Source organism: Rhinopithecus roxellana, chromosome 8 (assembly GCF_007565055.1).
Source record: "Rhinopithecus roxellana isolate Shanxi Qingling chromosome 8, ASM756505v1, whole genome shotgun sequence".
Lineage (NCBI taxonomy): Eukaryota > Metazoa > Chordata > Mammalia > Primates > Cercopithecidae > Rhinopithecus > Rhinopithecus roxellana.
This window is the reverse complement of record NC_044556.1, coordinates 29,911,483-29,924,420: the sequence shown is the minus strand read 5'-3', so window position 1 is coordinate 29,924,420 and position 12,938 is coordinate 29,911,483. Positions and strand designations below refer to the sequence as shown.

General features: G+C 38.4%; 1 protein-coding gene across 5 annotated transcripts in view; it reads left to right on the top strand.

The window, feature by feature from the left end:
- Positions 1 to 12,938, top strand: part of VAV3 (vav guanine nucleotide exchange factor 3) — a 448,149-nt gene that overhangs the window by 191,570 nt on the left and 243,641 nt on the right. For all 5 annotated transcript variants that reach the window (XM_030935746.1, XM_030935747.1, XM_030935748.1 and 2 more), the window contains exons 3-4: positions 9,608 to 9,666; positions 11,784 to 11,849. In XM_030935746.1, the coding sequence (XP_030791606.1) occupies positions 9,608 to 9,666; positions 11,784 to 11,849 (125 nt within the window). The remainder of the gene's footprint in view (positions 1 to 9,607; positions 9,667 to 11,783; positions 11,850 to 12,938) is intronic.

Below are 12,938 nucleotides of genomic sequence, written 5' to 3'. Positions count from 1 at the left end.
ATTTCTCCTCTGGCCTGACATGAGCACATGGGGCATGTCCATTCAAAGGGAGTTCATATGAAAGTTACAGTGGCTTTCCAATGAACTGGCGATGATGCTGTCTGCTGTATCCCCAGCCATTCTGCTGGAGTTGCTACTGTAATGGTTCAGTGAGTAACTGATGTTTACCTACAGAGTCTGTAAATAAATTCCCATTCTTGGTATTGAACATATTAAAATTGCCATGTAATCTTTGTAGCTTATCCTGTCTACTCTCTGCTTAAAGGCAGAGAAGAATTTGCAAATATGATTACATTTTCAAAATGAAAGTGTTTCTTTTACGGTTGTGTACAAACAATTCTTTATCATTTGCCTACTAAGTTTAACACACTCTAGCAGACCAGCATAAATTTAGGCAGAACAGGGAATATTTCTAACTAGAAAACTGGGCTTTCAGGCAGCTAACTCTGCATGGATGGGTTCCAGGTTTTATCTACTTTGCTATTTGGACCAGGGGATGGTAAAACAGTGTATGAGGAAAGTTTCTTACCATCTTTTACTTGGTGTGAGAAAATTAGCATTGCTGGTCCCAGTTTGCTTTTTTCTGCTTGCTCTTTAGTGGGAAAGTGTTAATTTTGAAACGGCATCTGTAAATTTTAGTTATGTGAATTTTGTGCTCTGCTGGAATTTCTATGTGTAGGCCTGGAGTCTGTCTGGAGCACAGCAGGCAAAGCAGTTGGGTGTGGCTGAACATGGGAGTGTGTGGAGAGTGGGCAGAGTGAGGGTGGAAGGGGCAGGGCAACAGCTCCTGGGGACTCCTCGGAGTGTACTGCTAAGTAACTGGCATTCTACATTTAAGAATTTTGGGGCGGGCTTGGTGGTATGGTGGTATGATCACATTAATAGTTTTGAAATGTTATACAATCTCTATGGTAGCTAAGTAGAGGATGAAATTGAAGGGAGTGAAATTGCAGGCCTGGAGACATACTGGAAGCTATTCCAATAATTGAGGCAAGAAATAGAGAGGGCCGAGACATAGCAGAGGCATGGGAGGAGAGAAGGGATTGGATCTGAAAGAATCTAAAAAGGATGAATTGATTGATAGGATTTAGACCTGGCACTTACGTCCAGAAAGTTTCCCCAAGTGCAGGAGAGGAGTGGGATTGTGGGGTCATTGGGAATGGGGGAGAAAAGCAGATTAGGAGGGAAAGATGCTCTGTTTGGGGTCTTCAGAGGCAGAGTGCTGAGGTCAAGAAGGCAGAGATGGCAGGACCATAGTGGTGTGGAAATGCCTAATGAGGCAAGTGCAGGTCTGTTTGCTTTAGAAAAAATTTGCTCAATGACATTCTTCCTCTCAGAATCTGAAAAATATCTACCTTTAATCAAATAAGAAATATATCATTCAGAAAATGGCAACTACAAAAAGCTTCTCAGAGAATAAGGTGCAAATGAATCTGCTTGGAATACACAAGTGTTCTCACTGGAGTATGATATGATGATGGGAGGGGTGGGCCAGAGACTGGTCATTCTTGCCCATCAAACCTGTATTAACCTGAAGAAAGAGAGTCTGGCAAATGTCCAGGTGCCCATCAAGATGCAGACTAGGATCACCTCTTTTAAAGATGCCTTTGAACCTCTCTAGCTGCCTCTGCCCACCAAGGGGTACAACTGGCCTTGCTGTCTCCCCTGGGCTTCAGATGTTGCTTGTCATACTAGTCTGTTTTCCCTCAGTACCCTTCATTGTTGTGGTCTTTCCTAATAGACTGTTGACTTTTTTGAGAGCAGGAAGCATTGTATCTTCATTTTGTTCTGTGTAGCTTTTGGAATGTGTATCTGGTGTATCTAGCACAGAATGAAGTGTTCAGTAAATACAGGAAACTTATAGAAAGGGTAGTGAAGTGGAAAGAGCAATAACCAGGACAGAAGAAAAGGGATCTGATACTAACCCTGCTACTATCAGTTGTTTGACCTGGGGCAAGCTAGTTTTTCTGGGCCATGGTATTCTGATAAGCGAAGGAAGAGATTTAGAGATTTAGTGAGAATCTGGAAAGTCCATAAATGGTCCTTCAGAGGTCCCTGGATTTCTTGATATTTGATGCAGACTTTGTGTGTGTGTGTGTGTGTGTGTGTGTGTGTGTGTGTGTGTGTGTGTGTGTAAATAGTGGGTTTAATTTTTTGAGTAAATGAGTGAGAGCTTTCATCATACTCTCAAAGGGATCTATAACTTAAAATAATGAATAACCACTGAATAAAACATGATATCTTTAGAATTTCTGTATAAGATAGAGTTGTGGGGCCTGGGCATAGGCATTCAGCGAAAGGACTTGTCTGGAAATTGCTGTGAACAAACACACCCTAGTTACACAGATTTTTGTGTTTATTTGGAGTAGAGAGGTGTGGCTTCTCTGAGCCCATCCTGTGTACTATCCCTTCTTAGAATTCTTTCAGTTCTATGTGAGGTCATGCTCATATTTTGTTTTCTGAAGTACTTTATGAAGATCAAATCTGACTTTGCCAATGATGATGAGGCTGATGACAATGACAACAAAGGTGATGATGACATTAGGAAATAGCAGCAGAAGTATAGGACATTCTTCTGTGTGCTTATATCTGTCTGTCTGTCACCTCTTTAACACTGAAAATAAACTTGTTTGATAAGTGATGTTTTAATTGTAATTTCTTAGGTAAGGGAACGAAGGCACAGAGCATTGATCATCTTAACTCCCGTCCTTACCTAGCTAGTAAGAGATGGAGCTGGTATTTGAACCTAGAAAATCTGACTTCTGAGCCTGCACTTCTAATCGGGCCAGTATGTGACTTTTTTTAAAGGAAGTTCTTGTTCTCTGTAGTTTCACTTTTGAAGATTCAAAAAATAGTAAGTATAGAATAATTCTTAAATTTACAATTGTAACCAAGGACAGCACAAACTATAATTTGGATCCATTTAAGCTATATAGATACTCTATTCTCTTGAACAATGGAAATGCATTTCCCATAGTTTACAGTTTTCCTGACATAGAAATGTTTTGTTGATCTTATCTGGCTGTACTTCTTTGCTTCACCCATAGAGGAGGTGCTAAGGACATTTTTCAACAGCATCCCACAGATCAAAGCAACAAGCAGGTGCTTCAGGAAATCTCTAAGATGTGTTGCTGGAAGTGACACTAAGCTGCAGTGTATCCTAATGGGGGTAATTTACTGTGTGAAATTAGAGTTTCAAAGAAAATTACAATAATGAGTTCTGTTGATTTCCTAGGAGGGTTAAGGTGAAACATGTTGTTACTCTGAAATTTACCATCTGGTCTTGTTTAGAATTAGGCTTCATTGTCAGAGAACCTCATGTCTGGGATGCCCGGGTAGTACCAAGTCTCTGGGATGCCTCTGGCTTGCAGTTGACCTGGTCTACAGATTATGCTTCTGCCTGAATTTCTCCACCCAGCACTCTCATGCCCACACTCCCAGTTTCCTCTTCCCGGGCCCAAGTTTTTCTCCACAACCCCACAGGGCACTTGCTCTGAGCCTTCAGGAACCAGGATGCAACATCTGTACCTTGAGCCTCTGCTGCTAGATGACAACCTAATGCTGTAGGGATGTGATGCTGTGGACCCCTTCTTGAACCCCTAAGCTCATCTTGCATTTGGGGCTCAAGCATGAAGCTAGCTGATTGCCCTTGCAGAGCCCACCTCCCTGTAAGTACCTTTTCCCTCGGAATTCCTTTTGAACCCAGGTTGTTGTTATTGAACCCAGCCTTTCCATTTGGGTCTGGTACGGGTTAAGAAGTGAAACTTCAGAATAGAGAACTCAAGAAGATAAATCCATAATTAATTAGCAACTTTTTGGCAGACCTGCGTGTTGGTCTCATGGCTTCCTCTGGTTACTTATGGCTGTAGCTTTCTTAACACAGGACCTTAAAAGTAGCTATAACATACTGCTCCTGCATAGATGACTTGTTTTAATTACAGTAACATCAACAGCACTGATATGCTAGAGAAACAGAGTGGACATTTGCTGGAATGTCTTATGAAGAGAATAGTTTAAAATGGGTAGTTTTATCAGTATACAGTATCACCATTCTATCTTCAAAAACTTTTATTTTGTGGTTTTTAAATTGACTAAGGGCCGATAAAAATAAAGAGCTTAAACAAAATAAAAATCATCATTGGTTGAAAATGTTTCATAGGGGAACATGTCAGTATGTTTGTTCGCTCTCGGTTTGAGTAAATAGACAACACTTTCTCATATTTAATGTTTAGTTTTCACAATGGATTCTTCAATTATTTATTCATTCCCCAGTTGTGCCAGGCTGAGCCCTTTACATATCTGGACACCTTTTATCCCTAATCTTTAAAACAATTTAGCAAGATATTACTCTTTTATTTGTTTGAGCCAGAAATATTTTTTGTGTTAAGTGGTTGCTATGAGCCTAGCTGTGAACTAGGTGATGGAAATACAACAGTGAAGAATCACTTTGATTTCCTGCCCTTAAGGAATTTTCCATTGTCAGATTGAAAGACCAATGAACAGATCACTGGCACAGCTTATGTTTTTATATACTCTTCAGGGGTGTCTAAATTTATGCATATATTTTTCATATTGAAGCAATGTTTATGTAAATATATTGAATATCATGCCTTTTGTCCTAGTCATTTAAAAGTCTTTCATATAGCAATACCTGCACATAATTGAAAAGATCTTTGGCAAGAAAAATAATTGCAGATTTTGCAGAAAAATGTTGAAAAAACTCATTGACAAGAGTATGGCTAAATCATTGCTATTTATATACACTGAAATGTTACATGGCACTAAAATGAATAAAGTAGATGTATACATATGACATGACTCTGCTTTATTGTTAATGACAAAAGCATGCTATAGAAAAATCTGTATAGTAGGAATACATTACTTAATAAAGCAAAGGAAAAAAGAAAAATTATGCCAGAGTCACACCAGATTTTTAGCTGTGGTCCTGTTTAGGCAGAAGAAAGAGGAGTTGTATGAGGGGCATCTTTTATGTATTACTGTGTTGTTTCAGTCTGACAAAGTAAACATGTATTCCTTTGAAAAAAAATTTTTTTTTTCTTTGAGACAGAGTCTCGCTCTGTCGCCCAGGCTGGAGTGCAGTGGCACAATCTCGGCTCACTGCAAGCTCCGCCTCCCAGGTTCACACCGTTCTTCTGCCTCAGCCTCCCAAGTAGCTGGGACTACAGGTGCCCACCACCATGCCTGGCTAAATTTTTTTTCTTTTTTTTTGTATTTGTAGTAGAAACGAGGTTTCACCGTGTTAACCAGGGTGGTCTCAATCTCCTGACCTCATGATCCACCTGGCTTGGCCTCCCAAAGTTCTGGAATTACAGGTGTGAGCCACCACGCCTGGCCTGAAATATTTTTAAAGGCCAATAAATTTTCATTTTAAATGAGGTGATAGATGCTATAGCAGAGTTATGTCGGGGTCCTATGGGGACACAAATGGGACACAGACCAGGGGCCAGAGAAGGCTCCCTGGAGGAGTAGGTGGCCTTACTTGGTTCAGGATGGTACGTGTCCACCATGTAGAAGACACAGAGAGAACAAAGGCTTCTTGCTCGCAAGCATCCTGGAGGCTTTCCCGGTAGGCGACCTTGGGGCTGGCCACCTCCAGAGCCTTAACAGCTTGCCCAGGTCATCCTGGGTTCTTCTTATTCCTTTAGCCCTCACACAGCATCAGCTACTATTCCTGAACACTCCTCTCCTTTCCACTACTTGCCTGTCTCTCCTGTAGCCATCTTGGTTCCAGTGCCTCACCTCTCACTTGGATGGCTGAGACAGCCCCCTCAATTGGTCTCCTGGCCCCTTGTCTGTTCCCTATGTCCTCTTACCCCAGTCTACCCTTCACTTTACTTTAAAAATGCAGTTTTGACTCTGTGATTGTCCTTCCCACACTTTCTCAATGGTCCTTCCTAGCTTCTGGAATGTAAGCCACCTTTCTAAAGCAGGTTTGCAGAACCCTTTGTCTACCTTTCCCACCTGCCTCACAAAATAGCTCTTATTTATGTTACCCAGGATGATTTCCATTTCTTTACAGCTGCCACTCTTCTTACTCACCAAGGGATAGACAAAGGGAAAGAAAGAAAATTCATGACATAGATTTACTCTAGTTGATTGTTGGCCTATTGACTTCCAGATATTCTTACTAGCTATGTCTGTTTCTGGGAGTTAATGTACCTCAGAATTTCCTATTATTTTGTGGTAACAAGTTAGAAATTAATACATTGCAGGAAAATAGTCTTCTTAGTGTCCTTAGAAATGTTTGCTTTTGTAAAAGTTCTTGAATGGGTGTTTCCAATGACAAGTCAGAATCCCCACAAAGAGGATTTAAGAATCTGGCATTAGTCTGTATACTTGTCTATTCCAGATCTGGATACGCTCCGCCTTTATAGAATACACATTGTTCTAAAAACACCACATTGACTAAACAGTCTTTATTTACTTTGGCTAAATGTAGAGTTAACGGATGGACTCAATGTACAATAGGATAGACCCAAAACTGAGTGCCAGTTCTCAGACTCACTTTAGGATATACTGCATGCTGTCTTTCCATTCCTCCTTATCTGCTGAATTTGTATATTTGTTATTTCGCTATTAGTGAATAGTAATAAATAACCCCTGTTAAGCAGAAAATGGGAGTTGGTCTCAGTTTGTTGATTTTCAGAAATGTTTGTCCTTATAAAATACAGTCCAGTTAGGGCTAAACTAATAGACTATCATCTGGCTCCCTCTAGTGGACACTCGTGAAAAAATCAAGCTATAATTTTCTGAGAGAGGCGGTGTGTAGGGGAGGGGTTGTTATTGTTCTGGTTGTTGGTGGGGGAAAAGGAATAGAAAATGCGTTCTAATTTTGTAGATACATTGTAGTTATTATAGAAAATATCCCTAAGGAGTAAAATGCATTGCTGTATAAAATACGTAATAGAATAGTAATAATAAAAGACATAGCTATAGTACTGCTATTGCTATTTTTCTTGTTATTAAGTAGTGATATATGCTGGGACCACAGTGTAAACTAGAATCAGAGGCACATTTCACCCCATAGCTTTCTAACAGTGATATATTAGGTTAAGATGCATGCTAAAGTAAAGCAATGTAGTTAATTCAAGGGTCTGGATACTGTACTGATTATTCCAGAACCTCCCCAAAGTTAGACTTTTTGCCTAATAGTGAATAATTTTGGTATTTTAGCAAGCAATTATTTTTATTTTGAATTAACGAATTTTGATAAATGTGTTAGTATTCATTCTTGATCTTCTGAATTTACGAACTCCACTGACAATGCTTTGTCTTTATTATGGGGAATTAATGGATATCAAGTTTTATCTGATTGGTTGTATATGTTTTGACATTAGAAGTTCAGCATAGTTAACCAGGAAGAAACTGCATGAAGGGTTTCAATTGTATTTCCCTTTTCTTTTTTTAGTGTCACAGCAGGGAGCTAGAGTTAGAATATAGAATTTTGGGGTCAGTAAATTAGCTCATCTAGTCACCATGTCCTTTGCTTCTTTCTAACCCTTTGGAACCATCCTAAAGAGTTTTGCTCCCTTGTCTTTTGTTTATGTAACAAATTTTCTTAATTTTTAAAAAAAATTAACAAATAAAAATTGTATGTTTCGATCTTGTGTAACATGTTGGTTTGAAATATGTATATGTTGTGGAATGGTTAACTGGAGCTAATTAACATATGCATTACATCACATATTTTTTATTGTAATAAGAACACTTAAAATGTATCCTTTTTGCAGTTTTCAAGAATGCAATATATTGTCATCCATATGTAATTCAATTAAGTGTTATCTTTGTATAATAACTTTATTTTACATGATATTAAAAATTCGCATTTACTGAGTTAAGCATATGATGGGCATGATCGCATTTAATTCTTTCAGTGACTCCATGAAGCAGTTAGCTATTGTCTGCATTTTACAGAGGCTAGTAAAGGTGAGCATAGCTGAAAACTCGTAAGTCAGGGTTCCAGGTATTCTTACTCCAAAGCCAGGAGTTTCTAACTGCAATCGTATGTATATGGTACCACTTCCTGAAGTGGGTGAGCTATAAGTGTATGTGTGGCTAATACTCTCATGAACCTTCTACAGAGTGTTGGAGACTTCATTTTTATGTTCCTGTCTCTGAAGTAAGGAATTAGATTACCTTAATTTGGAAACAGATTTTTGCCTTTTCTCGTTTTTTACTATCATTCTGAATAAGCCTTATGGTAGAACCTCTTTAAGTTTTGTTTGTTAAAATTTTGAGAGTTAGGATGCATTATACCTATTATCGTAAAAATAGACTTTATGGCCAGGCACGGAGGCTCACACCTGTAATCCCAGCACTTTGGGAGGCCAAGGCAGGTGGATCACTTGAGGCCAGGATTCCGAGATCAGCCTGGCCAACATAGCAAAACCCCATCTCTACTAAAAATGCGAACATTAGCCAGGCATGGTCCCATGTGTGCCTGTAATCCCAGCTACTAGAGAGGCTGAGGCATGACAATCGCTTGAACCTGGGAGGCAGAGGTTGTAGTGAGCCAAGATGGCACCACTGTACTCCAGCCTGGGCAACAGAGTGAGACTCTGTCTCAAAAAAGAAATAAACAAGAACAAACTTGATGAGAAAAATACATTTTAGGTAAATGGCTTTCTCACTGAGTCTTCGAAAGAGACAATCTTAGGACAAAAGATTGAAGGAAGGGTAAAGTTGCTAGCAGGGCACATTTAACATTTATGTTTAGGTACTGAAGATCTTTATAAGGAATCTTGGAAGCAGAATTAAGGTTAATTTAGAAAACTTTTTCTGAAAACACTCAGAATTAAATTAAGGCAATTTCCTTAAAGTTGGTGATTAAACAGAATAGCTACTATTTAAATAGTTTACGTGCTAGCTTATTGAATCCTTACGATAATGTAGTGATTGTTAATAATCTACCTGTTATTGTAGGCATTACCTAGATGATGAAACAAAAGCTCAGAGAAGTTAAGTATTTTGCCCAAAGGTACCTGGCCAATAAATGGTAAACTGGGGATTTAGACTTAGGTGGTCTGGCCCAAGAGCCCACCCACACTCTCACCTGCTTTGCTATATAGCAGGACTGTCCAATAGAACTTTCTGTGATGATGGAAATTTTTGATCACTGTGTAGTTCATTACAGTGGCCACATGTGTGTGGCTACTGAACGCTTAAAATGTGGCTAGTGCAACTGCAGAACTGGGATTTTTGTTTTTAAAATTTAAATTAATTTAAATAGCCTCATGTGTTTAGTGGGTACTCTACTGGAGAATACAGCTTTCCAGAATCTTTCAGATTCTATAAAAGTAGAGAGAGAAGTTGCTTGGGGTCACCCAGGTGAACTTGGTGTTATACTCATAAAGAATCTGCAACTCAAATGGGTTAGTAATCTGCTTAAAGTAATAAAGAAAGGAACAAAATTATAATCCAGGTATTTATACTTCCCAATCACAGCCCTTCTCATTCTGGACGTCTTTGACATCTGCAAATTTATGTTTCTGCTGCTATGGTTAATATTAGATTGAAAAAGTTTTGGAAAAAGAAATCTTATCTTTTCTGAACTACATGTCTAATTAGTATTTTCCTCTTTTCTCAGGTTATAGAAACATTATCACGACTTTCTCGAACACCCATAGCGTTGGCCACAGGAATCAGGTAAGCTCTGTTTTCATTGTTCATGTGTCGCACTGAGTTCAGTGTGATGATTCATTATTAAATGGTTACTATTTGTGAAGCACCTTGCACACAGGTACTATGTCTCATTCATGAAGAGTGCCTGGTATATAAGTATCCTGTACACATTTGAAATTAATTGAATAACACATTGACTAAACATTGTTCTAAATTCACAGGTGACTGTCACTGGTGTGGTTCTATTTATTTATTTTTTTTAACTTTCCTCCGACATTTCTGTACATATGATTCATTAAAGTAAACACAAATGCTTAAGTAAATAAATATTTTAAAAGATGTTGTGATATGTTTTTTCCTATAGAGTAGAACATAATAACTCATAGCTTTTAGGAGTTTAAGAAATAATCAGACAAGTATAAAACGTGTACAAGAATGTGTATTGAAAGTTCAGTAGTAAATTAAAAACCTGGACGTAAATTGGTTCAATATAGTATGGCATCTCCTTGCAATGGAGTATTATGTAGTTGATAAGCATAAAAATATAGATGTGTATGTTGTGTTGAGCCTTTTCTGTTTCAGATACTACATACTTAAGTTAGATCAGTCAGTGAAGATGTATTATATAAGTAACATGAGGAAATAAGAAAAAATAGTCTCTACACAGCCAGGTTTTATGGAAATGGAATGGATTTGTTTTTTACCTTCTTTATTCAGTGCTCCATATTTCTGTCTCCAGCCATCACAGTCATTTTTCTGTGTCCAGCTCACATTCACATTCTAAGGGAGAGGATCCAAGAAGGACTTAGCAGGATTCTCTGCACTGGCTACAAAGCACAGTGAGCTCAGGAAAGATGCCCTGCTGGTACCAGACTTTTCTCAGAAATGGGCCATGAATTTGGCAGCTTTCTTTGTATGTGGTCTGTCAGCTGGATAAGTGTTCAACTCCTTCTAATTTGCTCTTCAATATGTTTATACCTTCCATGTAAATATATATTTTATGTTATATGTAAACATTTTTTAAAAGCATCACGTTTTTATGTATTCTCAATTCTGAAAAAATGTAAGTCAGAAGATTTTTCTCCTTTTTAATTTTTCTCTATATTTTCTACAATGAACTTGCATAATAAAATGTGCCTTAATTTGTAAAAAATGATTTTGAGACTACATTTCTCACACACTGATTTATTTGAAAAACCTAGTCTCCTCAAATGTCTTCAGTATTAAATTAATCCATAAGTCAATGTGAAACTCTGCTTTTTAATATGACTAGTAATTATTTAAAGCTTATTTATTATTTTGATGGATCCTCTTGTTTTAATGAAACGTGATATGCTGGCTGCCTGAAAAGAGTAGAATTTTTGGCACAGTATACTTCCTGTGATTTTCTTAGACATAAATTAGGGCAGTATACTGGTGTTATGAATAGAGGACATAGTACCATGATGCAAACGAGGAAGCCACACAATGGGAATAGGAGATACATTAAAGTGCGATTTTCTTGAATAGAGAACAAAGAAAACACTCTGTTCTCCCCAAGGTCTGGTTGACTCATTTGTCTAAGAAATGAAAATAAAAAATACAGCTTAAATACCCTAAAGTATGAGCAGAAATGTCAGGGTCAATGACCATATATGTAAAGGGCACGATGTTTTTGTCTTCCACTAGTTTTCATCTACACTAGTGAATGAAGCCATGGAGGGATGATTGTTAGCAAATTATTTGTTATCAGATCCCATAGCTGAAAAGAGAGGGTGCTGAAGGCAAGGGTACATGCACAGCTGTTTATTGTCTGACTTGGGGTGCTTCAGTGGGTGAGATGACCCTGCAGGTATGTGGCAAGTGGGAGATCAAATAAGCACGTTATTATGACCCCCTGCACGTGTGACTGTGGTGATCCGCTGTAATTGCTTCAGATGATTTCAGGTGGCAGGTGTTACAGCCTCCCTCGGGGAACCCCAGACACAGACACAGCCACTGAGCACTTTAGGGAAAGCTCTAGACATGGGTAGACATAGTGACTGATCTGACCATTTTGGCATCAGACAACTTACATATTTAGTGAGAAATAAATGCCCAGCCTGATTGTTGCTCATTGACTCACGTTTTTTTTTTTTTTTTTTTTTCCCCCTGCTTCCTAGGCCCTTCCCAACAGAAGAAAGCATTAACGATGAAGACGTCTACAAAGGCCTTCCTGATTTAATAGAGTATGTTGAACATTTTGAGCAAAATTTAGCCACTGCCAATTTATGCGTCCATTGTGGGTTTTAACTGTGGATGTTGAAGTAAGCTATCAGAAGGAGGAAAAGTGGCTTAATTCCTGATTAACCTTAAACTGCCGATGGAAAGCTTTACAAGAAAATGTACTTCAACTGGTCTTTAGTTCCTGTTTTATGTCCCCATGAAGAATAAAGAAACTTATTCTAATGAAGTAAAATTTCAAAGTTTCTCAAAGTTAAAACAGAAGTAGTAGATAAAATTGGAGTTGGACAATTAGGGAACAGTTTAAAAGAAACAGAATCTGCTGCTGGAGTTATGGAACACATAGTGCATGCCTTATAAGTTCAAAGAAGAAGGGAGAGATAAGTGTGGGCTGGAACTATTCGGGATGTTTAAGTAGATGGTGTTTATTATGAACAGAGAATCCTTTTGGGCTTTATTATTTAATAGTCAAGAGAAGCAAAAGGTCCTTGCAGCCGATTATCTTCTGCTGATTGAGTGACTTGTACAGATTACAAATAAATATAAGCATGAGCCTTACTCCTCAAGGAACTGATGACATAGATCAGGCATGTTTGCAAGGAATCATAATAAGAAATAGATTATGCCCCAAGACACATTCAAATGCTATGGAACTTCATCCATTCATTCATCGATCCTTCCTCATACACCCAACACACTGGGCTTGTTTTAGCTTTGTAACCTTTACACCTGCTATTCTTTCTGCCTACTTGACTGACCCCTCAGCATTCAAGTCTTTGCTCAGATTTCTTTCTACAGGGAGGCCTTCTCTGACTACCCTGTCTAAAATTGCCACCACCCCCTCACATTGCTGTGTTTTTACAGCATTTGCCAATGTCTGAGACAGTCTTGGTTTGCTTCATTTATTGTGTCTCCTCATTAGAAGGTAAACTTTTGTAAGGTGTGGGACTTTGCTTTGTTCATGGCTGTATTCCTTGAACTTCACAGTGTCTGGCATATAGTAGGTACTCAATAAGTATTTGTTTTCTAAATTAACAAGTCAGAACTTTATCTAGCATCTACTGTTTGCCAGGGATTACCTGGCAATAATAATA